At 44.5% G+C, this 27,183-nt stretch overlaps 2 protein-coding genes across 8 annotated transcripts in view; one reads left to right on the forward strand and one right to left on the reverse strand.

The window, feature by feature from the left end:
* Positions 1-6,290, forward strand: part of DZIP1 (DAZ interacting zinc finger protein 1) — a 32,926-nt gene extending 26,636 nt beyond the window's left edge. For all 4 annotated transcript variants that reach the window (XM_015274761.4, XM_025146755.3, XM_025146754.3 and 1 more), the window contains 3 exons: positions 1,876-2,006; positions 4,834-5,005; positions 5,673-6,290. In XM_015274761.4, coding sequence (XP_015130247.1) covers positions 1,876-2,006; positions 4,834-5,005; positions 5,673-5,755 — 386 coding nt within the window. In that variant the 3' untranslated portion in view covers positions 5,756-6,290. The remainder of the gene's footprint in view (positions 1-1,875; positions 2,007-4,833; positions 5,006-5,672) is intronic.
* Positions 6,291-9,446: 3,156 nt separating this feature from the next.
* The window catches only part of CLDN10 (claudin 10), a 70,201-nt gene continuing 52,464 nt past the window's right edge, over positions 9,447-27,183 (reverse strand). Inside the window, exons 1-5 of one of the 4 annotated variants that reach the window (NM_001277768.1) lie at positions 22,765-22,994; positions 15,753-15,794; positions 15,524-15,605; positions 10,495-10,602; positions 9,447-9,827 (exon numbers count right to left, since the gene is read on the reverse strand). In NM_001277768.1, coding sequence (NP_001264697.1) covers positions 9,713-9,827; positions 10,495-10,602; positions 15,524-15,605; positions 15,753-15,794; positions 22,765-22,984 — 567 coding nt within the window. In that variant the 5' untranslated portion in view covers positions 22,985-22,994 and the 3' untranslated portion in view covers positions 9,447-9,712. Of the gene's footprint in view, positions 9,828-10,494; positions 10,603-15,523; positions 15,606-15,752; positions 15,915-22,764; positions 23,008-27,183 lie in introns of those variants that run through there. The other 3 variants (NM_001277767.2, XM_046941332.1, NM_001277769.2) reach the window with 3 other exon arrangements.

The following is a 27,183-nucleotide window of genomic DNA, read 5'->3' on the forward strand; positions in this document are numbered from 1 at the left end:
TCAAGTTAAGTGAATGCATGTGGAGAAGGATACAGGCTGTGCTTCCATGAGACTCCCAGCTTGAACTCAGATTGGCCACTGCAGTAAAAGAGAACAAGAAATCCTTTTACAAATATATTAACAGTAAGAGAAGAACCAAGGAGAATTTCCATCCTTTACTTGATGCAGCAGGGAATGTGACCACTGTGGATAAGGAAGAGGCTGAGGTTCTCAATGCCTTCTTTGCATCTGCCTTCAATAGTCAGATCAGTTATCTTCAGGGCACTTTACGCCCTGATCTTAAAGTCTGGGATGGAATGCAGAATACACCCCTGGTTGTTCAGGTAGGAACAGTTAGAGAGCTGCTCCTCCATCTGGACTGTCACAAGTCCATGGGACAAGATGGGCTTGTGGTGAGGGAGCTGTCAGAGGTGATTGCCAAGCTGCTTTCCACCATCTATCAGCATTCCTGATTATCTAGAGAGGTCCCAGAGGATTGAAGGCTTGCCAATGTGACTCCCATCTACAATAAGGGCCATAAGGAGGATCCACGGAACTATAGGCCTGTCAGCCTGACCTCAGTACCAGGGAAAGTTATGGAGCAAATCATCTTGGGTGAGATCACACAGCAAGTGTGTGGCATCCAGGGGATCAAGCCCAGCCAGCACAGGTTGTTCTTGTCCAACCTAATTTCCTTCTATGACCGTATGACCAGACTGGTAAATGAGGGAAAGGCTGTTGATGTAGTCTGCCTGGACTTCAGCAAAGCCTTTGACACGGTCTCTCACAGTATTCTCCTGGGGAAACTGGCTGCCTGTGGCCTGGACAGGTATGCCCTTCTGTGGGTGAGGAAATGGCTAGAGGGCCATGCACAACCGGTAGTAGTTAATGGAGTTAAGTCCAGCTGGCAACCTGTTACAAGTGGTGTCCCCCAGCTGTCGGTACCGGGGCCCATCTTGTTTAATATCTTTATTGATGACCTAGATGAGGAGATTGAGTATACCCTCAATAAGTTTGCTAATGACACAATAGCCACAGTAACCCCATGCAGCACTATAGGCCTGGGGCTGAGTGGCTGGATGACTGTGAAGAAGAAAGGGACCTGAGGGTGTTGGTTGATGCTTGACTGAACGTGAGCCGACAGTGTGCCCAGGTGACTAAGAGGGCCAATGCCATCCTGGCCTGCATTAGAGATAGTGTGGCCAGCAGGAGCAGGGAGGTCATCATCCCCCTGTACTCAGCACTGGTGAGGCCACACCTTGAGTACTGTGTTCAGTTTTGGGCCCCTCACTACAAGAAAGACATTGAGGCCTTGGAGCATTTCCAGAGAAGGGCAAGGAAGCTGTGGGGGGTCTGGAGCACAAGTCTTACGAAGAGTGGCTGAGGGAACTGGGATTGTTTAGACTAGAGAAGAGGAGGCTCAGGGGAGACTCATCTCACTCTACAACTTCCTGAAGGGAGGTTGTGATGAGGAGGGGTTTGGTCTCTTCTCCCAGGCAACAAACAGGACCCGAGGAAATAGCCACAAGTTGTGCCAAAGGGAGTTTAAGTTAGACATAAGAAAAAACTTTTTCTCTCAGAGAGTGGTCAGGCACTGGAACAGCCTGCCCAGGGAGGGGGTGGAGTCACCGTCTCTGGTGATGTTCAAAAGGTGTCTGGATGAGGTGCTATGAGATATGGTTCAGTAGCTTAGTGGGTAGTAATGGTGATAGGCAGAAGGTTGGACTAGATGGTCTTGTAGGTCCTTTCCAACCTTGTGATTCTATGATTCTGTGATTCTCAGACTATTTCTTTGTAGGAGATTTTTAGGGGATTTACAGTAAAGCCTCAAGAACAGTTGTCATGCCTGTCTTTTGAATCAAAATTGTCAGTGTAATTTTTTTTATTAACTTGTAGGAACTGTTATTCAAAAGCTGACTGAACAAGTTGGAAGGAGTCTTTCTAACCATGCAAATAAGAGCAGGCCGGCTGGAGGGATAGATGTTGCACAAGCATTTATTAAGAAAGAAGAGGTGCAAGAACCCAAGGTATTAATTTTAATAGGCATTATTAAGTAATTGAACATTAAGTAATTGAGCTAGATCGGTTACGTTTATTTCATGCTAAACCTGTATTGATGAAGAACTTAATTCTCAAAGATGTTTTTGGAGATATGACTAAGTAGTTGAATAGTCTTTTTGGGTAATCTAAAATTCTAGAGCTCTATCTAATAGGGAACTTTGAATTGCGTTTTAATGAGAGGACAAATTATACTTTTGAGTATGGTATTTTGATTTTCTATATCTAGTTAATAATCATATACTTTTCTTAGTCTACATCACTGGTAACTGTTAATTGAGTATGGCACGTGCTCACAGTCAGAATTCTAACATAACTTGTTCTTTACCCCTCAGGCTTTAGTAAAACCCCAGTCTTCCTCTCAGCATCAAGTTTTATAATCAGTAAGTCACTTTGGTGCACATCAATCTTTACCTGAACAATTTTTAACAAGAACAAAAGTTACTCCAAATCAGAAGTCAGCAGCAGACAATGCAGTTTCATTTGCAGTAGGTTAATGAAGCAGATGACCAGATACTAGTTCTATCATTCAAGAAAATACATGCCTGTATGTTAGTTGCTAATAAACAAATAATTACTGAAAATCCAGTTATCCATAATAAAACTGACGTTGCAGGGCTTCCTGACTAACAATTAAATATGAAATTTTTCACTCCTCCCAGAAATAGTGACGCTTTTATTCCAGTTTATAGAAAGGGGTGATGGTATTAATGGTAGCTGTAATGGTAGGGTGTTTTCAGTTGCCACTGCTGACACCTAACCTGTCCATTGACTGTGTGAGAGCTGCACGTCATACCAAAGTCAAAATTATCAAATCAGACATGGCAATTAAAATGCAATCTCGGGCCTAATGTTGTTTTCAAATTCTCTGCAAAGCAGGATGATGTGATACCGTAAAATGGGCTCAGTTACATCTAGGGGGTGTTACATTTAATAAGGATCTATAAGTGTTTGGCCACTGCATTAAGAAATTTGGGCATCAGGAGCAAAGAGCTGCATCAAAGTAAGTCTTAAAATCTATGTTCAGCAAAAATAATATTGCTGTAATTCATTTAAACAATAGAGAATATGCAGTGACACGTTGTGGTATGGACATAATGAGTTAGAAATGAGTTTATGAACCCAGGGCAAGGATTCCTACTTGGTTTCTGGAATCTTTACAAAAGAACACACCCACCTTGTATTCTTTGCTAATTATATGGGAATGTGTGTATCTTCAGGTTAATATTTCCACGTTTAAATGTAGGCAAGTTCAAGGTAATTTTCTAAATTTTATTTAGGATTCTCAAAGGTGCCTAAAAATATACGCACAAAATGCCATCAATATGATGATTTCTCTCAAGATCTGTTTTTTATTAGCATAAGGTGGCTTAAGTAGTATAAGCTACTAATGTTCATTCTCAAAAACCACCGTACTATAAGACCTCTCTAATACATCCGCTAACATGTTTTACAAAGGCCATGTTTTACAGAACATCCTTCAGGAACATCTTAGGGACTTTCTGCTTATCTGAAGATGTACAAGCATTATCTGAGTTTACCTGTACCACATACTATATGAGATATGGTATTTCTTGACGTGAGTCTTTGAGTTAATAAAATTGCCTAGTAATTTTGACTGGGGCCATTCAAACTGTGTTTGAAATGGATAGTTTTCTCTGTATTTTGTACTTTAAAGTCAGTAAAGACTGAGTGAATGAGGAAACACTTTTTCTGAATATATGTGACTCTGACTTTCTTGCTGCCACACCCTCCAAATGCAGATAATTTGAAATAGCAAAATGTTGAATCCTGGTATGTTAATAATACAGCACAGCACACAGATCTGTCAGCTTCTGAAAAGCTGTTTGCAACAGTTATGAATGTAAAAAATTGAATTGTGTTGCAAAAAAGCCAATGTGACTCCAGTTTCTCTCTTTCAAAACACGCTACGTGTTCATATTTGTGGGTTTCTCTCCAGTATGTAGGTAACTTAGATTGTTTCCTGATAGTATTGGAATCTTCTGTGCACTTTCTATATTTTATTGTAACATTCAGAGACTGTAGTGAAATAAGGTTTTAACTCTGTGAGAAATGATCTTTATCATACTATGGGTGAGCTCTGTAACAATGGCTAGATTCCATTGAACCACAACTGGTTGGCAAATAGGGAAATGCTGTAGCTCTTCTCTGAAAAGGTAAATGAAGATATTTAGTTCTCAGGCCGATGAGATAACCTGAAGGCAGCAAGTCCATGCCCTTTCTTATCTGTTTGATTTGACAGTTGTTTTGTGAACTCAATTTAATTAAAAGTAATTATGCCTGTACGTACTGACAGTCAGTCTTAGGAGGAATACATATCTTAACTTTCAGCACCATGTTTTTAAATTTTATGGTTTAATTTTCCCTTTAAATAAATGAACCTTAGATTGAAATGGCCTTTATCACAGTATTACTTCTTTAGTGTCAGTACAGAAAGCTTATATAACAAACTAAAGTACAACCTTGCATGATACCTAGTGTCTTTATTTCTATATAAGCAGTATTCATTCTAATGTTTAAAGGATTTTCCATCTCATTGGAATAGCAATTTTCCAGAAGAAAAAAACCCTTTTAATATGTTTACATAATGTATGTATATATGTTATTGAATTATGTGGTTGTTAAAATTATGGTGCTTGATGTCATGAAGGCTGTGCAGCCAGTGTATTTTTCTTCTACAGTTTCACCTACTTTCTTTATTTATTTTTGGAGAACCTGTTCTCAGCAGCTCTTGATGAGAAAGGGAGAAAAAAATGTGCATTTTATCTCTGTCAGTTCACAGAAGCAGATGAAGATGACTGGGATATATCATCTATAGAAGAAGACTATTTGTTAATGAAAGATAATAATGGTCAGAAGGCATCAATAGTTCAGAAAAATGAGTCAAATGCTACGTCTGTTGTGCATGCGTGGGGTCTTCCAAAGAAGACTGTACCAAAACAAGAAGGTAATACATTCATTCTTCTACGTTATAAATTTTAAGTGCCTGACACACCTAGAGGAAAACGTAAGTATAGTATATTACACATTGTAAAATACCATATACTGAATTACAGGAGAAAACGTGTGGTATTTATATATAAACTGTCAAGAAACTTAAGCGTGGAATTTTAAAACATGTAGAACTATAGAATGGTTTTGGGTTGGAAGGGACCTTTCAGATCACTGAGTTCCAACCCCCTACTATAGGCAGATCTTGAGAATAATGATCAGCTGTAAGGTTCATTCAAGATACTTTTCCAAGTGTTCTGCTAGGCTGTGCTATTATTTGAACCACTGGTAAGGAAACTGCTTCAATTTCACACAGCAGCTTCTAGCTGTACTATTTCAATGTGCTTAAAGGTTAAAACTGCCTACTGACTTTTCCCTTTAAAAATAACATGAACTGTAACATTCACACTGAGTGTTTGTACTGTACATCGTATTCTATGACAGGAAGAGTCATCGTATTATCAACTTTTATCGTTTCCTCAGTGATTGAAGTTGTGAACTTCATGAAGTCCACAGATATTTGCTCACACAGCATGACTCTTACAGATAGATAAATGTACATTAAAAATGCCTCCAAATAGTAATACTGTTTGGGTTTTTTTTTTTTGCTGTTATTTTTACAGGTCCTCGTGAAGTTGATAATACAAGCACATTAAAAAGCAGCTTAGTCACTGTAACAGATTGGAGTGATTCTTCAGATATATAATAGTTATATTCGTGTTGGGAGGCGCTGCTTTTTGGTTTCTATTGAGTTTGAAAATGTAATTGAAATCATCGAGTGTTTCCTGCTCATTTCTCATGCTGTTCAAGTGACAACAATGAATACTGTTTACAGAGCTCCTGTGTCTTTTAGCCCTGAGTTTGTACAAAGAATTTTCATATGCACATCGCTGGCCATCAGTATTTGGAGACCGAGAAAATTGTTCTTCCTTGTGAAGTCAGTGCTGAAAATCCTTGATTTCACTGAGGTGAAGATTTTGCCTCTATTGTTTACTTTAAAGACCAAACCTGGTATTCGAAGAAAACCTGTTCACCAGTGAACAGAATTTACTGCAGAGTATTACTTTATAAGATTTTTTAAATGCATATTTTCTTGTATTTTATCATAAACTTTATAGAAAATGGTAAGCATTTTAAATAGACTGTTTCCATGTATTCAAATGTTAAGTTTCTAACATGGTTTACAATAAATGCCAAAGGGGAAAAAAAGGCCTCATAAATAAAAGTTACTACTAAATGTCTCCTATTTTGTGAAGTCACCCTTTTTCCCACTATTAGAATTAACTCTTAGTTAACATAAAAGCAGAAAAGAAAAGAAAATGAAAAAACACTTCAATCTGTTTTAAGGAAAAATAATGACCTTTAATTGAGTGCATACATCCATATTTGTTGTGTGCCCACTTACTTGAAAAGACACAGTGAGGGTTTGACTTAAGTTCAAAAGCAAAATAAAAAGAGCCATGAATGACTTTGTAATTCCAATGTATTTTAGGTGGTGTCAGATATAAAATTTTCTGTGTTGCTGTGCCATTAATAAATTGGACTATCTACTGTTTGTTTTTACACCTTTGTCCCCAAATAGCCATGGCAGTGAGATTTCAAGAGGTCATCTGTTCAAACCTCATGATGGACCTGAGTTTTTGCCTAATTTTAGCATCTCAGTCTAGAAACAGTTTTGTATTTATTTATAATCTCTGATCATATTTATTGAATCATTGTATCAATGTTATCTTGACACTCATGGCATCTCTATAGACAGGCACAGAAAACAGATGAGCTGAATTTTTGAACTGCTGTAACCAAGATTATCCAAAATGGTTCTGTTTAGTACTCCATGCTTTAGTTGGACAGCACCTCAGGAATTTCATTCCCAATGCAAGCAAACTGGTATTGCATTCTTGTTCTTCTTTCAGTTTCTTAACCCAATCACTTGCAGCCATGCTGGAGCCAAGGCTGGCTTGGCTGAGCAGAGATCTATACTAGGTGGAAAAAGGAAGGGTGTGGCCACTGGAAGTTTGGTCAGGCAATGTGGAAGGACTACAGAGGTGTTGCTTGCTGTTGTAGAGAGAAAATTCATGTGGCCAGATCTCAATGGGAGTTGAATCTGGCCAGTACAGGTGGAGACAAAAGGGCTTTGTGTATCCATTAATGGCCGAGGACCAGAAATAACATTACTCTCTTTACTTGGTGAGGATGGTCACCTCACAAGTAGGGTTGTTGGCAGAGCAGAGACATTTAATGCCTCTTTTGCTTCTCTCTTTAATACTGATGGTGGGTTCTGGGATCCCCAGAGCCCTGAGGTAGAGGCCTGTGGCTGTGGTAATAATAAACTCCCAGCCAATCCCGAACTTGGATGGGATTTGCTCCTGCAGTTGGAGCCGTGTAGGTCTTTGGGTCTAATGGGATTCATCCCAGGGTACTCAAAGAGTTGATGTCATTGCAAGACCTCTCAATTCTTTTTCAACAGCTGGAAATGTACAGAGGTCTCTGTGGACTGGAAGCTGGCAAACATTGTCTCAGTTTTCAAGAAGGGCAAGAAGGAAGACCCTGGTAATGTCAGTCTAACTTTGGTGCCTGGCAAATTTATGGAGATTATTCTGATAGCCATTGAAAAACATCTGAAAAGACAACACTGTCATTGGTCACAGCCAGTGGGTTCAGGAGGAGAAAGTCCTGAACATTAATATCCTTTTATGACAAGGGTACCCACCTAGTTGACCAAGGGAAGTCAGTTGATGTCATATTTTTGCATTTCAGCAAGGTTTTCAATGCTGTTTTTCAAAGTATTCTTCTGGACAAAATGCTCAGTATGCAGCTAGACAACTACATCAAATGGTGGGTGAAGAATTACCTTATGGGTTGAGCTGAAAGAGCTACAGTACATGGGGTAACATCAGGCTGGTGGGCAGTCACTATTGTGGTTCCCTAAGGGCTTGATTTTAGGGCCAGTTCTCCAGTGTTTTCCTAAATGACTTGGATGCAGGACTTGAAGGCATACTAAGTTTGTGGACAACACTAAGCTGGGAGGAAGTGTTAAGTCCCTCAGGGTAGAGAGGCCTTGCAGAGAGATCTTGACAAGTCAGAGAGCTGAGCAATCACCACCTGTGAGTAGTATAACAAGAGCAGTGCTGGATTTTGCACCTGGGAGATGGGCAACACTGGGTATATATATAGAATGGAGGACGAAAGGCAGCCCAAAGGGCCAACTGTGCCCTGGAGTGCATCAGGCCCAGCACTGCCACCAGCTGAGGGGAGGGGTTGTACTGCACTGCTCTGTGCTGTACGGCCTCACCTCCAGCACTGGGTGCAGCTTTGGGGCCACGGTATGAGAAGGGCATAAAGCTATTAGAGAGCATCCAAAGGAGGGCAACGAAGAAGGGTCTGGAGGACAAGCTTCATGAGGAGCAGCTGAGGTCCCTGGGTATGCTCATCCCGGAGCAGAGGAGCTGAGGGGAGGCCTGATGGCGGCTGCAGCTCCTCACAGGGAGCGGTGGGGCAGCGCTGAGCTCTGCTCTCTGTGACAGCGACAGGGCCCGAGGGAACGGCGTGGAGCTGTCAGGGGAGGGGCAGCTGGGGGTTAGGGACAGGGGCTGCTCCAGAGGACGGTGGGCATGGAACGGGCTGCCCAGGGCTGTGGGCATGGCCCCCAGTGCCGGAGTTCATGGAGCATTTGGACACTGCTTTCGGACATTGGGTTTGATTTTGGGCAGACTTGTGTGGGGCCAGGAGCTGAGATCAATGATCCTTGCGGTCTCTTCCAGCTTGGGATATTCCCTGATTCTGATTCTAGAAGAGGGGACTGAAAGTGACATGCCACCAGCCAGATGAGTGCTGCGTGGGACAGGAATCCAGAGGGATGGACTACGTGCAGTGTGTAGGAGACATCTCTGAGGTTTGTCTTGCCCGCCACAGAATGCCCTAAAGGCTGCAGCTTCTCTCCGTTTCTCTCCTCACCGTGCACGTGTGCATTCATCTCGTGCTGTGTGAGTCCCTTTGCAGTAACTGTTTTCGTAACATCGTGCTCTGACTCTCCTTAGTACCTGATTAGACTGTGCTGCTCCCGGCTCCCCAGATTACAGGCTTATTTCCACCTTATCCAAGGCTCTTGCTCTTATTCCCGTGGCACTGAAGTGACTTTTACTTTCTCACACCCGTGGCAATGTTGTAAGGAGATAAGAGCCTGCATATTCCCATTGACTGCCATTGCCTGGCAACAGAGTTACAATGTCCTCTGCGATTCCAACGTCACTGCTAATCGGTGTTGAGACATTTTACATATTAACCTGCACAGAATATGACCGTTTTGTCCTGCGCTGAACCCATCTGAGAATCAGCTGCAGTGATGCACAGCAGTAAATACAGTGCATGCAATGCTGCTCCCAAAGCAACCGGACAGACTGCATCTGTAAATACCCTCTTTATTTTTCTTTTTTAGAAAGCAGCATCAATGCATGATTTGCAGGTATAAACTTTATAATACAAACATCAATCTTAAAATATAATAAAATTTACATCAACGTGGAAAAAGCTGCAAGATAACACCTTACAAATTCATTCTTAGTGGTAATTCCATTGTGTTGTGGGGAGGTGGGGGGGGAAATCACCCTGAATGAAACATACAAACTCATTTTTAAAACTGGCTTCAGATCTTAGAAAAGTACACTTAAACGTAAGCGTTCTTGTCAAAGTGCTTTGGTGAGGTTTTGTCTGGGACACTGTTGTGAATCTTTGTACGAGACGACATCACAGATGCGGCTCCATTATATGCATACGCTCTCCTGCAAAGAGAAGAGAATCGGCCATTTACAGTCATCTCACAGCCAGGTAACCTCTCTTACCCAAGCACTGTAGTGCTATAAAGCTAGAAGAAAGCTATGGCAATGTGAAGCTCCTCCTGCTGGAGGCAGGGAACACCTCCCTCCCCACTGTGTTTCCCCTCCAGCGTTTCCTTGTGATTCCCCCCGATATAGACTGGTATTCCTCATTCCCAGCCAAGTACACTGGTGCCGGATCAGATGAAATACTGAGGCTGTAGCAGACATTGGGTGAGCAGTAGCTCCTCCAGCTCTGCCTCTTTACTACCATCCCTCTTCTCCCAGCTGGCTCCCTTTTTATCTGATGATTTGGGATTAAAGAAACTTGTCAGTTCATATAAGGGCCCCCGAACACTTCTCCATCTGTGCACGGATTTTTTTCGGCTGTAGTAAATGTATCCAGTATTTATAACACGTGTATTTGTACTGAGAAAGTAGCTTTTCTTAATTACATTAATTGCATGAATGATGGAAGGAAAATTATTCTAGAATCCCATTATTTTCTTTCAAGCACACAATCCTTTTCTGACCTCACGGCAAAGTGTTTCTGATAAGTAATCAAACTGCATACATACAGCAGGTACAAAGGTGCTATATTGATTTATTTCAGTAAGTGCAACTTGGGTTTTACCTTGGAGATTTACTGTTCTCAGCTATTGAGAAGCAGAATATACTGCCACCAATGATGCAGAGTGAAGCTCCAGCCCATCCAATGAATAAAGCTGCTCCTAATTCATACCTATAGGAGTTAATAAATGTGTTTAACAAAGAATTAATTTAACATTCTTTTCCAGGGTAGAAAAACTGATTTATTTTTTTCTTCATATAGATTTTTTCAGTTGACAGACGTTCTTCATGGCAAAGTCAGCAGCTGTGACGCTCAGCTAAATTATTTCCATTATTTCCCCCATACAAGAGGTATATCTGTCCCATGGCACACTGCTGCCACGGTACTGCCTCGTGCAGCCAGCTGGGTCACCTCACCTCCCAGCTCTCCTCAAGACTGATGGCTGAGGGGCTCTGATTCTTTGGCCCTTTTACATTGTATGGCTCGGATCCCCTTGAAACAATGCAGGTCTGTTCCCACTGTCTCCCAGTCCTGACTGCAGCTTCCAGCGAGTCCTCCTCTGAGGCTGTTAAGCCCCATGACTTGAGCAACTGCCTACAGCTCTGATTAACGATTCCCTCCGGCTCACAGCATTTCTCCCTCTCCATATCCATGCTCTGGACTGAGTATACATGATGTTTGTATACATACATATAATAGGCAGGTGCAATCATGGATTCCTAGAATTACTGAGGTTGAAAAAGACTTCTAAGGTCATCTAGTCTGACTATCAGCACATCCCCACCGTGCCCACTAAGCACATTCCTCAGTGCCACATCCACACGGTTCTTGAACATCTCCAGGGACAGTGACTCCACTACTACATGAAGTTTTAATTCAAATTATGCTGATGTTCCACCCCCGTGCTACAGTTTTCAGACGACTGAGCAGATTTCTGTCTGTTCAAGGTCTGGGAGTTCTCTGATTGAAAGCAGATATCTGCATCAGAGTTCATCACCCAGGATCTCATTACAGTCAGCACGTAAGAAATACGCACTCGACTCCAAAGTACGCCTGCTGAATCACAGCCTCGCGTGCCTTTTTCAGTGTGCTCCAACAGAGGTGGATCAAAGCGATGAGCACAGATGAGCAGTGCCACAGTGTGAGCCCCATGTGAGGATGCCTCCATGCACAGCGCGGTACATGGCATGCAGGTGGGCTCCGCTCAGAAGCCGGTGCAGAGCACTGGGTGCTGGAGGACACTGCTGGACCCAGACCCAGGAAGGCTGCTGCTGTAACAACTCCCCAGCCAGACCATTTGCCTAAAACATGGGAAACACTACTTCATTTTCAGCATCAACTGTTGGCCTGAAGCTCATGTGAGTCACGCAAGGTGACCAATTGCCACCTTCCCTCTTGCAGCTCCTCAACTGGACAGAGATCAAGATTAAATTGGGTTTAATTGGGTAGAAAAAGGTGGTCTGCCTTTTTCCTAAGAGTTGGGAAGTGAAGGCATGGAGCCCAGCCTTTGATCTTGGGACTGTTTGTACTTTATAAGGAACATTTTGTTACAACATGCATAAGCAGTTGGCATGTATAGACCGTTCCTGGGTGATGGCCATATGCCATTTTAATGAGTGGCAGAGCTGGCCTAATTGGTCCTTCCTTCACATCTTCACGAAGATAAAAGACTTTTTGATATACACTGGTGCTTACAAGGAATGTTCAATTGCATATCAACCTGTGTATGGCTCCCTGTATTTTATCCAATCCAGTTTTCCAGGTTTTTTTAATAGTTGAGAAGCCAATCCTACCCCACCTTCCAGAATCCAATATGGATTGGATTAAAAACATCCTGTACTTTGATGCCTCTTAAAAAAGAATACTAATAAGAGAAGAAACTGCTGTATTCCTTACTTTTTCCTTCTCTATCATTAAAACCCTTAAAGGAAACATAGTCTTCTGTTCTTACAGTTCTTGCCTGTAAGACCCGAAGTAGCCACACTCCAAAGCCTGTGGCCTCTCACAGCCCCTGCTTACTACAACTACCTCCAGCTACGCTCACCCAGCAGGTTGAGAACAGATATTTCACTATAATCCAAAGAGGCAGAATTCACTGAGACAAAAGTAAGTATTAATATCAGTAAAGAAAACATCCTGGTTGTTAGATATGTTAGGACCATGAAGCAAATCAGTTATAGCTTCATTAGCCAACTGGGTGAACTCTGGGACGTATGTACAGAACAAACCTAACCACCCAGCAAATCAACACAACTATCCAATGGAAATATATATTTTCAATGTCTCGGTCTTACAATTTATGGAAAATGATAAGCAGTTTCGAAGCAATGTGGCAGCAGGACAGTGCCAAGGGGGCCTGTGTGAACTGCACATCGCCAATCCAGAGAAAAGAAGGTTGAGGGGAAATGATTCTATCCAGAAAAGGGAAGTCTGTCAGCTCGTTTGGATAAACTCACCCTATACATCTGGAAGAACGATGATGATCATGAGTTCAAATTGTGGCAAGGGAGAGAAAGGATGAAGGCTAGAAAAGCTTTTATTGGATACAGTAAAGTGACAACACAGTTTCTGAAGATAAGCTCTGGAAGTAACATAAGCAAGGCAGCTCATCAGAGAGATGCACAGACTTATTTTTCTACTAGACATGTCTGAAGATAAATGAAATCCAGCACCAAGGTGTCCTGTGCTGTCACCAAGTCTCTGTGCTATTGTGTGAGGTCAAGCAACACTTCTGGAGCAGCGTTACATCCGTAATGCAAACTATTGTGCTGGAACATAAAATCCCGTTAAGACTTCCTTCTAAGTATGTCTAACTTCAGGGTATCCCAGAGCAACCATTATTTCTCAGCTACACACAAATTCAAACCAGAAGTCTCTGTGGGAAGCTCTCTGATTCCTCCTGCACATGTACGCATTCAGGGCACCTCTTTGCCATCCAAAGACAGCCAAAAGGATGCTTAACTTCCTATGTCGTTCATTTTCCACTAACGGTATCTCGAGTCTCTCTGGGACACCACCAGAATAACTACAGATGAAAATGTGCAGCAAGCAGTGAACAGCTGAAACCAAGGCGGCAACCTCTCTCAGTGAAGAGCGAAGCCACATTCCCACAGTATGCTAGCAAGGCATATTCAATGCTTCTTCAAGGTATATCGAAGTAAGAGTTCCCAGAAGGCAGCAAAATAAATTGTTCCTACATATTTTATATTGATTTAGAGAAAAAGGAGTCAAATGCCACCTTTATCTTAATCTGACATAAGATCACTGCATGAGCTACACCACATGCACACCACGTGCAAGTCCAATTACAATTTCCCTCTCCATTGTTTTCTTTGTAGTTGCAATTATGTGTGCTGGCAGTTGTGCTGTTATTTCTTTCAGGAAAAATGTAATTTCTACAGAAGATGATTTATGACCCTTATTTTCTCATTTGCTCACAGTAAAACTCTGCCATGAGGTCCAACTGTTTTTTTTTTCCCCAACCAAACAGTACAGGAACACAATGAAGGAAAGGGAATTCTGGCAACAGCCGAAGTATTTTTCACTGAAAACAGTAAGGCTGATGAATAATTAACTTCTGGCTACATAGCCAGACTGCATTTTCTTCACAGTAGCTCACATCCTTGTAGCTTTTGGTGGCCTTTGGATCCTGTCCTTAACCTATCAAACAAGCTGAAACTATAGCAGAATTATGGAGGAAAGTATTATGAAATTGTTTTTAAGAGAAGTAGCGCCAGACCTACAGCAAGTGTGGTTCCAACTAAAGGTATTTAGTCAGTTAAACCGCCTTCTTTCCATCAGAAAGAAAGGGAAAGGCTCAGGATACTTTACTTGGGTCTCAAGGAAATTTATACCCAATGCTTGACATATTCTGGAATCAACAAAAAGAAAGTTTTGAAAATCTTGTCTTCAAAGATAAGTTTACATTACATTAGAAGCCACAGTGTGAAATCCTATGATGCTCTAATTTACAGCCAATGCTTTCAAACTTGGTGGATAAAACGTGCTTCCAAAATTCAAACACTGGATCATGAATGAATTGCTGCCTTTGAAAGTTCTGAGCACTCACAGCTTTAAGGAGGGTCTTTATGGATCATTATTTCTGGTAGGGATTCTGCAGTTCTATAAACACATAGTTCTTTCTTTATGTTCAGTTACGTGTATAGTCAAAGTACTGACAATAGTCTTGTATGATCATGGGTTTTGAAAAGGTTTATGATTCAGTCTGGAGAAAAGAAGGTCCCAGAGAGGCCTCACTGAAGCCTTTCAGTACCTAAAGGGAGCTTATAAACAGAAGGTAGGCCAACTCTTTTACTCAGGTAGATAGCAACAGGACAAGGGGGGCGGGGGGGAGGGGGTGGTTTTAAATTAAAAGAGGTGAGATTTAGATTAGATGAGGAGAAAATTCTTTACTCAGAGGGCAGTGAGGTGCTGGCACAGCTGCCCAGAGAAGCTGTGGATGCCTCATCCCTGGAGGGGCTCAAGACCAGGCTGGATGGGGCCCTGAGCAGCCTGAGCTGGTGGGCGGACAGCCTTGCCCATGGCACAGGGTTGGAACAGTATGGGCTAAGGTCCCTTCCAACCCAAACCACTCTGTGACTTTATGATCCAAATTTTAGCCGTCTGGATTTGAAAATATGTCAGAAAAAACATCCCTTCAAATGGAGTTAAGATCGTGCAGTGCTCAACACTGTTATGGAAACCATCTTCTATCAAAAGCATAAATAAATATTTTCTTCCTTTCCTATTGCAATATGCACCTAATGAGTGCCTATTTCTTGTGAAATGCCTTTTCTTCATCTTTGACATAAACCTAAGCTTATTGCAATTAGCACAATAGGCCCTGGGACAAGTGCTACGATAAGCCTGGGCACAAAGACTACAGGCCCATCACTCTACAGAGAGGTGTTAGCTCATTACATTTCAGCACAGTTACTACAGTTGGAAAATACAATCAAATAAACTGCATCCCACTTTCCCTTTCTGCCCAACAGGAGAAACATTTGCTTTCTGTATAAATGGGTTCTGGCATGTAGCACAAAACTTAAGGTATGCTTTTTTGAAAGATTTATGGGTATAGGAAAGTACTTACTTTTGTGCAACAAAAGAAGGATCAAAGAACTCAGACGTAATCCTGTGTGCATACAGGGAACAACCAGTCATGGAGCACAGCCCTGAAAAGCATAAGACAAACCATTCAGCGGAACGGGCAGAGAAACTTTGGGCCTGACCCTGAAGCCAATGAAGTGACATAGAACTGTGTGTGCAAAGCTCTGGTGTGACTCCAAAGACACAAACTTAGAGAAGTAAGGTATATTTACCACACAGTATGAAAATCAGTCCAGCTAAACAAGCTATTCTTGCTTTATTTTGATCAGATCCGCCGATTTTTGTGCACTTCATCCCAACCAGTCCAAAAACGGAGCCAAAGAAACCCAGACAGACAGCGGAGATCATTAGTCCTCTGCAGGCTTGGATGTAACCTGCAATGAGAAGGGGTAAGACTCGTGTGAGGGCATGGACCACACCGTGTTTCACTGCAGCTCCCCTCACCGCATACAGCAACAGGCATTAATCAGTTATTTCAAACAGAATCGAACCTTGGCTGGAGTAATGCCATCTGATTACTGAGCGTGCACTTCTAGGTGATGGCAGTGCTCTCCAGTGGGCATCACCATGTGAGCCCAGCACCTAAGAAACATACTATGGCAATCAGAGCTGGAAGAAATAATGCTGTGGCACTGAGCATAGCATCTGCAAGAGTCTGGACCGCTGGGTTTTGAAGAGCACAGTGCCTGTCACAGGTTGCAGAGCTTCTCAGAGCACATGAAGTCCTGTGTGTGCCACGTGCCATAGATGCAACACGACAGGCAGCGGGCTGGTGAGCCTGGCTGGACGTGCCACTCCGATCTCATTTGGATCAGCCAAGAAGGTCCTTGTTTTGCAAGGAGTCCAAATACATGCTCAGCCTCATGGACAGCAGTGATCCTTCAGATAAAGCAAACTACTGGACATGTGCCTTGCCACTGCATTCAGTTGTGTTGCTCCAAACCAAACCACCCAGCAACTGGACTTTCCCACAGGACAACAGGTTGCCTGTCCTTTTTTCCCCTTCACAGTTAAACACTGTGATAATCACACAGTACTGTCCACTGTGTGGAACGCCGCAGTCTGAATAACTGTCACAAGATGTTTTACTCCATAACCTACTACATCTCATTTAAAATGGAAATGCGCTTTCATTATTCGTGCATTCATTCTTTTCTCTTTGATCTCCAGCGGGTGGAAATCTTGAGAGCCAAGCCAGGTTTTCATTCCTTATTACACCTACTTTTATAGAATAGCAAACAAACAAAAAACCCTGCATAAAAACCCTTAATATGTAGAAAATTCATTTAGTAGAACAGGAACTAGGGAACATTTAAGGAAAACAGGCGGCCGTAGATTCAAACCAAAAGATGTTACTGTTCATATAATGAAGCTGTGGGACTCTTTTCCATGGGCTATCTGGATGCTAGAAGAGTACACAGGCATGAAAAGAGATGGGATAAATTCAGTTAGAAGAAATCTGTGTCTGGCTGGCAGGCCCCTGAGCTGCAAAAGGCCATCACTGGTGCTTGGCCTTCTTCTATGCTCATTAGTGGCATTCACTTTGGTTGCTGCTGGCGGAATATTAGCTCCAGGATGACCACTCCGTGCTTGAGCAATGTTTTTAAACATCACTGATTCACAGCTTTGTGTAAGATACAGCACACAAAATGCCCCATCCCTGGAGGCATTCAGGGACAAGTTAGATGGGGCCCTGGGCAGCCTGATCTGGTGGTTGGGAACCCTGCCCATGGCAAGGGGTTGGAACCAGGTGATCTTTGATGTTCCTTCCAATTCAAGCCATTCTCTGATTCTCTTACACAGCATTTTGTAGGATATAATGCCACGTTTTATCAGTCCTACAGAATTCAGGTGCTCGCTGAGTGTCTTGGAACAAAACGCAATGGCATTTACCTACATCCGTCTGTGTGCATATAGACATCATTTACCTGTAACATGATTCTGTAGCCCATCTGCTAAAGAAATATAGTATACAATGAAATAACCATAACTGTCATAGGACTCTCATGTTGGAATATGAGAGCCATTTATGCCTGCTCAGGTGTCTAACACGGTCATTAAAATTAAAGTCTGAACTATAAGGTAGACTTCTACGGTAGCTGGATGAGCTGCCCATTGGAGAAGCCTTTATTACACCACTGATAATAAATGAAACATAGGCTAACCAGCTCAGAGCTGACTTCTAATTTTTAGATATCTACAACCACGTCTAATAGCCCTTATCTTCTATATGCAATAATATCTAACAATTTGTATTTTTAGAAAAAAAAATACACGATAGACGACATTGAAGAAACATTCCATTCTTAGAGAAACACTTCAAAATATTTTGCCTTAATGAGGTGTTACTTCAGTATCATTACCACATTCAAGCTGTGAGCTGAAAAATTATCTTGCTGTTTGCATACAAATCAGGCTTTTTTCCTTTCTGTTTCTGGATTTCTGTTGTGCTGAGTGTATCTATTAGAATCATAGGATCATACAATCACCAAGATTGGAAAAGACCTCTAAGATGATCTGGCCCAACCATCCACCCACCATCAATATTTCCCCACTAAACCATGTCCCTTAGCACCACATCTAAGCACTTCTTGAACACCTCCAAGGACAGTGATTGAACCACCTCCCTGGGCAGCCCGTTCCAGATTATCACGTTGACGCAGAATAATTTGATAAGGCTTATATTTTCCCTTAGTAATTGTGAGATAGCCTAGTTTATAAGGCTTCAAGCAGAAATGTTTATTGGCAGGTTGCTGTGCCTCAAAACCTTTTGAATACACACGAAGAGTAGTGCTTCCCAGTGCTGTAGCAGAAAGAAAACAGGTAAGCCCTTCCCTCTGCTCTCCTGAAAGCTTAGTTATGCAACTGCTGCTGCTTCTGATCTTCTCCTCAGCACTGAAGAGCCTCCAGCCCTGAGTTAGGAACCATAAAAAGTGTCTCCCTGAGTAGGTCCCTCTTGTACCCCTGAACCCATAATCAAAAACCTCATACATCATCCTATGGCATCCAAAGGAGATGCTTTCACCTGAAACACCACTGAATGGAAAAGAGAAGCACCACAACATCCTTCAGCATGGGGATTCTGACAAGATTTGAGACAAATCCAGCTGAAGAACTACAGACTGAAGATTTACAAAGCCAAACCTAAAGATTACCATCTGCCTTGAGGACCTCCCATAGGTCCTATGTAAGATATTTGGTTGGGATCTGGAGGAAAATGAAAAGTAGAGCACACCTTTTGATGTTCACTGGACTGTACAACCAGTTGATAAAACTTGGCATTTCTAAGGCATAATTCACCTTATCCTAACAGAGCTACCCACAATAGATCACATTAATTGCACCTAATTTTTTTTTTTCTGCAAGCTTTGTAAAGTGAGCCTGAGGGTGACTCACAGCTATTTGGTGGTTATCTAATACCAGGTGAGATGAGCACCACTGCTAAGCAAACCGTTTCCTCAACAGTGAAATAAAACTGTACTCCCAAACAGCTCACTTACAATTCCAGCAATAATTAAAACTTTTGCTTCTGTGTCAAATTCTGTAACTTTACTCCTTTGCTTTTTTCCCCCCAAGCAAAACCCAAAGCAGGAAAAGGGTACTGGTAAGACTTCAAAACACAAGTCTGAAGACAGAGAACTCGCTTTGTTAATTTTTGCTACAGTAGGCATGGAAAAAAAAATTGTTTTTATTACTTTTCCACGCAACGTATTTCTCGTAGCACCCAGCTGAAGCAGGAGATGCAAACTGGTGAGGTAGCTATTATTTTTGACAGGTCCAATTTATTGACACCGTTAGCAGTTAATTGACACATTAAGGTGCTGAACCATGAACACATCCACCCAGAGGTCCTCTAAACCTTTATTTATGCCTGAGCCTCCGAGGAGAAGCAATAAATATTCACCCCAACCAAAACAACTAGCACACGCTAGGAACAACATGGCTGAAATTCAATTGTTACTGAAGGTCAATACGCAGCTTTAAAATAGGTAGAGGTGGTGAGACAGCGAGAAATGATTAACTCACTCAACAGAAATCATTTTCAACTATAATTGCATGAGCTGAAGCACGGCTCAGCTCTGCTGAATGAATAACCTTCCTCACTAAATATTTCACCAAATTCTGCAGGCCAAGCGAGGTGGGACTTGTTTCAGCTCACCACAGCAATTATCCAACTGCCACACATTTTTAAAACAAAAGAACTGAAATGGTCATAATCTACACCAAAAAACATGGAAGAGCAGAAGGCTTTGTTGCTTCTACCAAGCTGACTGTGGCAACAGGACGCGTAAAAGGGTGAAATCAATCTCAGCATCAAACTCAGCCCAACTGCTCGGACCTGGGATAAAACGGACCACTTACAGCTCTGACTGTAACTGTACCTTTTCTTTGCTTCCTGGAAAGCAAGAACCAAGGTTCATCACGCAGAGAGTGGGAATCTTCTACTTTACCCTCTCCCACCGAAACCCAAAGACCGTCTCCTTCCCAAAAATGTGTTATGCATACTTTCATCAGCATCTACAAGAAGCTGGTACCTTGTCATGTACGCACTGACCACCCAAACAAAGCTCTGAAGCAACGAAAAGCCATACGTTTGAAACAGACAAGTAGACAAACATGTATTACTCATAAAGTCATGTTTAGCAGCATTCCAAGAGAAACCTATTTCAAGTATTTTTTTTTTTTTTTCAAACAAATGTGTTTTGTCTTGCATTCAAATTAATCTTGTTGGGCTATCATCTTTCTTGCTTCACCGCTCTCATGCTTGCCTCTCATGCTCTCAAGGAGCTATGAGGAATTCACGCATTCGTACTGTATGATTCTCACAAAGACGTTTGCATACTGTCATGGGGATTGCCACTTTCACAATGAATACCTGCGGCAGCATCTTGCAGTCTGCATCATGTGAAGCAGCAGCGGTTACCTTACAGATACAGCTCAGGTTCCTTCTAAAAGCACACACCCATTGCCTTTGTATGTTTTTCTAAGCTCCAATACCTTCTTTTATATCGTAAGTAAATTTTTGTTCAGCTGTGTTCTTTCTAAAGGTCACTGGATACACTGCTGGAAATGGATACAGCATTAGGAGGCTGTTTCATCACCAAGTTTCTGTCTATGACCAGCAGTGCGCAAAAGCAAACCCAAAATGAAGACCCGCAAGAATACTTATGCTCATACACAGAACGTGGGGTCTGTATTAAGGGGCCAGCCCTTAACGATGGCTGGCCTGGTTTCTTATACATGAATGCACGAAGGTGGAAAAGAACACGGGTAGTTTTCTCCAGGGTCCACTGGTGTGGTGCGATGGCCCCAAGGCCAGGAATGCTGCCCTACTGCCATGCTACTGCCAGGAACCTGCACTCCATGATGCTCACCAGAAAATGGGAACAGGGGGTGACCCCCTGGCTACTCCTGACCCAAGCTACAACACTTTCAGAGGAAGGGAGGCCTTTTCCTGCACCCCACAGGAGTTTCCAGGCATCTCTCCAGTCCTGCCCCACCACTTCAAGGAGTGGAACATGCTCCACAGGGCTTGTTGCTTCTGCTCACCAAGAACTGCTCTCCTGGGACAGCATGGGCAGCAGATATGTCCTTCTCTGCTTCCCTCGGGTCCACCACCTGAGGCTGCGCTGCCATGCTGCAACACCAGGGAAGGGTGAGGGTGAGAGGGAACACAGGCTCACAGCAGGGTCCGCTGCTGCGAGGAGCAGAGCTGAGGCCAGGCTATAGCCCAGAGGCAGCTCTGGCTGCAGCAACACCCCCCAGCTGGCCTGCCCTGTGCTGGGGGTCACACTGCTGTATGTGTAGCCCACATCTCCTTTTCTGTGCCTGCACACCAGTATCTGGCCCCACCTGGAGACACGGATCAGGGACACTGAAGCCAGGCTGTCAAACAGCCTCTGTCAGGAGGATGGGATGAGCCCTGTCCAGATGTGGATTCAGATGCTCTGCCAGATGCTCCCCTGCACAGCAGCTGCCTCAGACACTCATTTCTTGGAGAAATGGGACGTGTCTCCCAGAACACGAAGTCTTACAGGTCTGAATTGGGTTTGGGGGGAGTAATAGGGGCTTTGCTGTTTCTTCTTTTTTGTTTGTTTGGGGTGGGCGGGGGGAGAGGATTTTAAACCTTCCCAATGCCACGCACTTTGTTTGCAACTTTGCTTCTCTCTCTCTAAAACCAGATCCACCCACGGCTAACCAAACAGCTGAACAACGGATCCCGTGGGTCCAACGCTCAGCGGTGATCGTGCAGTGCTCCCTCACAGAGCACAGCTCCTCACCAAAGCCTGGAAACCACCTGTTCCTACACCAAGCCCCTGACACCAGCGGGATGAGACCGTTGTCACACCCCACTATGGGACCAGCAGAGCCCTCTGCCACCACAGGGCTGGGCAACGGGGTTGCGGCAGCAGTACTCCACCATCCACAGGCAGCATCCCAAGCACGGATGCCTGAAGGCTGCCTGCACCCTGACCTCCTGCACGTCCCGAGGGTGGATTCAAGGTTTTCTGATACTGGCACTCATTTGCTTAATGGCAGCATTAATCCCCGCGGTGACAGCATCAGTGTCCTCTGATGTTTCCTCAACGAACCTTCCCAAGAAGTGGACCAGCCCCGGACCCTGTGCAGGGAGTGCCCTGGAGGCAGAACCAGCGTTTGTTGTTTTTTTTTTTCTTTTTGGAGTATCAAAGCCACGGGCAGGCTATAGAGTTTATTCCTTTATGGCCGTAGAAACTCGGAAAAGGTGCCATTATTTTCAAAACCTCTCCTCCCTTTATTGACAGCCACTCCTGGGGCTATAAACCAGGACCGGCCGCACTTTCACTCTTTCTCCCGAAGCTATCACGTAACTGGCGGTGAGTTGCCGCTGTGCGGGCTGCAGCGCTCGGCTCCCCGCAGCGAACGGGCATATCCCCCCCAGCGGGCACGGAGCGCAGCACCCACCCGCCTCAGCCCCCGGCTCCGGGCGCTGCAGCTCCGAGCTCCGCTCCGGGACGGCCCGACCATGCCGTCCGCCCACCGAGCGGCCGCGTCCCAGTTAAGAAGCACCGAGCAAAGCAGCGCAGCGCACCGCTACGGCCCCGTGCCCGCATCACCCCCCGCGCTGAGCCCCGACGCGGCCCCGGGACGCGCCCCGCTCGCCCCCACGCGCGGTCGCGGCGTAGGCACGGACTGGGGGTGCCGCGGCCGGGGGAGCCGGGGCGGGGGGCGGCGGGGTCTGACCGTCGAGAGCCAGCATGGACGGGAAGTCCTTGCAGTTGGAGACGCCGGTGGAGTCGGTCACGCAGGTCTTCCAGAGGTTGGCCCAGAAGGTGGCGGTGGTGATGACCGTGCCGTCGATGGAAGACACCTTCCAGTAGTCGGTGGGCAGCGTGGACGACACCAGCACCCAGCCGGAGATGGTCAGCAGGAAGGCGACGATCTCCGCCGACGTGCTCGCCATCGGGCCCGACGGCACCAGCGGGCGGCGGGCGGGCGGCGCGGGGCCGCGGAGCGGAGGGCGGGGCGGGGCCTGCGGGAAGCCCCGCCCCCTCCCCCCGCCCCACCCCGCCCCGCCCGAGTCCCCTCTGCCCGCTCCGAGGTGCGGGGGTGCGCGCGTCCCCGCGCTCCGCTCCCCCCGGGAGCTGCCCTGCGCATTGCCGGCCCTACGGAACGGCCATGGTTGAGTCGGAGGAAGGAGGGTGGCAGCGCTCCTCCGGCTCGGCCTCGTGTTGCAATGCCAGCGGTGAGCCGGCGCCTTACCGAGCCCTGCCGCAGCCCGCGGGGCGAAGCCATCCGCCCGGCCCACCTCTGGTCAGGAGCTGTTTACTTTCCACATCAGTAGTGTATTTGCTATTGATGTGGAAAGTACACTGCCGGTCTTTACTTTCCGCCTGTTTGTTTCCAAACTATTGTTACATTTTCTGGAGCTTTTTGCCAGACAGGCAATCACTGGAGGATAAGAAGCCACATTTACATCATTCTACAGTGATGAATGCTGTTTGGTTTTGCCATGTGGAAACAAGCCTGGATATAATCGCCTTATTGCTATATAGCCATTCACGAGGGGAAAGAGGAAAGAAAGGAAAAACCCAGCGAGGGCTGGGCGTACCCTTGGGCACCCGTCAGGGCCCAGTGGCAGCAGGCTGCTGTCGGCCTGCACGTAGGATCACTGAGGTTGGAAAAGACCTCTCCGGTCATCTAGTCCAACTGCCAGCCCGTCCCCACCATCCCGCTGACCACATCCCTCAGTGCCACATCCACACGGTTCCCGAACAGCTCCAGGGACGGTGACTCCACCACAGCCCTGGGCAGCCCGTTTCAGTGCACCACCACTCTTCTGGAGAACGTTTTTTTTTTTTTCCTGATATCCAACATGAGCCACCCCTGGCACAACTGGAGGCCATTTCCTCTTGTCCCGGCAGATACCTGGGAGAAGAGGCTGACCCTCACTTCACAACCTCCCTTCAGGTAGTTGTAGAGAGCAATGCGGTCTCCCCTGAGCCTCCTCTTCTCCAGACTGAACAATCTCAGCTCCCTCAGCCTCTCCCCATAAGACTTGTACTACAGACCCCTCACCAGCTCTGTTGCCCTTCTCTGGACACGCTCCAGGGCCTCAATGTCTTTCTTGTAGCAAGGAGCCCAGAACTGAACTGTTGGTGCCCAGTGTGATGAACCAGGCCCTACAGGACACCAATGCAGTGTCAGCTGTGCCCAGCACTCATGACCACTTCTGGGTCAAGGAAGAGGGGCATGGCTCTAGACCAAACTATCGTCTATGTGACACTGTGATTTATTTGTTGGAGGGCAGGGCAGCAGACACAACATTTAAAAGCTGCTTTGTTTTATTTCCTCCTCATAGCACGTTGAGGTCTTGGTGATGGGAAGAAAGTCAGAGACTCTATCTCAAATCTGGGTAATGCGTGCTCCTGGTGTGGGAAGCTCACCTATACATTCGTTGGGAGTTCTGCTTGGGTTGGTGTCATGTGTTGGATCCAAAGTCTGCTGCCTGGGCAGCTTTTGGCCAAGGCCCATTCAAGGTTTCCAGTGTGCCTCTAGACTGAAAGCAGGAGGGCCAAATCTGAGCCCTGGGAGGAAGAGAAGGAGGAAGAGGATCTTCCCATCAAGCACGGGGAACAGATTCCCTGCTGTGACCTTCAGCAATCACTTCTGCTGCCCCAGGCCCTTACTTTGGACAGAGCTGGGCTTTGGCTGTGATGCACAGTACAAAGCCACGTCTCCTGGACCAGTATCCATCTACCTCCACTGATCTCAGAGGAAGCCTGGGCAGGTGGCTGAGGACAGGTGATATTCATTCCACCTTCGACCTACTCACTGCTTGTGACCAAAGACCCGCCAAGCAGGCCTAATTTGTATGCCCATTCACCTGTACCCTTTTTTATCCAGAGAGGTATAAAGAGTCCTTGGTGTACATGAGAACCAGGCTCAGTTTAGCTCCAGAGGAAGCCTCCTGTTCTCTTCTAGCCTGACACTGCTGCTCCTGAAATATCTCTGGAGGTGTTTGTATCACTTGTCTGGCCATTACCGTCTTTCTCATCCAAAATAAGAGCCACATATTAAGCTTCTAATCTCATCTCTGGCGGTGCAAACCTAAAATGACATCATGCACAGCTGAGTATTCACTCAGATGAAGGTTGGCAGAAGCTGCAATAGATGCTCTTCCCCTGTGGCATGTTCTTTGCACTGGCAAGTATCTGCAGGGATTAGATGTTGGAAAACACTCATCTGTGAGGCTGCGTTTGTCCCCATGTTACATCAGCTTCTCTCTCCTGCACAATGGCAAGGTCTTCAGTCATGATCTTAACTCCTGGGTCTTCAGCTTCAGTTTTTCCAGGAAACCATGGCCTCTTTTCTCCCAGCTGCTGTTCTGGGAACATGATGGGCACATAAATACCAGCCTGTATTTCCCCTCAGACTCTACCTCTGTCTTCTTGCTACCATCATTCACACTGTCTTAGTTACCTTTAAGTTGTGTAGTAGAGTGAAAGACTTAGACGTTGCTCGGTTTCTTCTTACCATGTTTTGAGACCAGCTATGACTCAGGTATATTTTTAAATCCCACAGGCCACTGTGTGGCAGATTTCTGCTCTTTTCTGCACGTGAATTGAGCAGATTATTGCATTAATGCAATTTTATGCTCAGTCATTTGAGTGAGCACGTGTTTATCTCCTCAGTCTTGCAAAGAGAGGTGCTTGCAACTTTTTGTAAGTAAACCATCCCTTGGGGTTCATTCGTTCTGTTGCAAGTCTCACTGGCCCTGGGACACAAAAAATGGCATTTTTAAAGACTGATTAGCAAACTTCAGTAAGTGTATACTGCACTTGTTTTTAAAATCAGAATGGAATAGTATTCGACAGTTGGATTTTTATAACATATAAAAGCCTATTGTATTACTATGTACAGAAGCGTCCTTCAGGATAGTTTTCTTAACGAGTCTGAAATACAGGATATTATTTTAGCTTTTGCAGGATCAAAATCACAAGCAATCATTATTGCCTCATAAATTAAACACTGAGTGACAACACCATTTGTTCTGTGGCCAGGATAAGCAGACTGGGGTCATCATGCCTTTGTGCTGTAGTAATTTTTCTTGTAATTTTACCATACGTAGGTTGGGCAACTTGAGGCTGTTTCCTGGCTCTGTTGTGTTATGAATTTCAGGGTGCCTAGAGCACCTGTTCAAAAGAAAAAACAACAACTTTATTTTTCTAAGGCTGAAGGACGACTTCCTTGTTTGCCAGGGTTTTCCTGAGAAACTGAATGTTAAAGAGGTAAGGCAAACTTGCAGGGAATAGTACGACTTGAGCACCAAGCCAAGGTCGGGTGTGCTACCAGTGTGGAATGCACCTCAACTTGGCGTTAGCAGTAGAGGAGGCCAACATGACTATAGATGGGGAGACTTGCAGTCTTTTGTATTGTAGAGCACAAAAGTGCTGCCTAAAATAAGAACAATTAAATCTTCTCCAAATGGAGAGTAGACAAAGCAATACTTCTTGTTTTCCTGTTCTGTATCAACTAAGAAAGTCCAGCAGAGTGGGAACATCAGTTAATAATCACCAGTCCTTGCTTATGTTGGGTCACCACCGTTGTTTTTGTGAAGCGATCAGAAATTAAATGAAATTACTACCTGTCTTCTGTAAACCATCGGGACAAGAATGATTGTAAGTTACGTGGTTCATATATGCAACCAAAAGTAAGAAATTAATAGGAAATGACAACCCAACGCATTTTAAAGCAGTGAAAAATTGCATTCCACGAGTCAATAAACTTTCCTGTCTCCCATTCTGTGCAGAGTGTTTGGACATTAGAGACTTTGTTTCTTGACACCAAGATTAATGCAGTATTCTTTTCTTTCAGCTTTGCTTAATTTTGCTGAAAAAAAAATCTTGTGTTGTTCCCTGAAAGTTTGTAATACAATGCTTTTAAAAATAGATATAACCTGTTTAACAAACTGAGCAGGAAACTTGAAGAAATGCATCCCCTACCTCACTTGAGGTGCATTCCACCTGGCAAACAGCACAGCTGCAGCTCTCAGCAGTTCAGAAGCTGTCTCCACACACAATAAAGTTTTGCCAAATGCAGATAGATCACGGCGTAAACTTAGGGGAAACTTTCTGGCTGATTTTATCATAGAAACATAGA

The sequence above is a fragment of the Gallus gallus genome, chromosome 1 (assembly GCF_016699485.2).
Source record: "Gallus gallus isolate bGalGal1 chromosome 1, bGalGal1.mat.broiler.GRCg7b, whole genome shotgun sequence".
In the NCBI taxonomy this organism is placed as follows: Eukaryota; Metazoa; Chordata; class Aves; order Galliformes; family Phasianidae; genus Gallus; species Gallus gallus.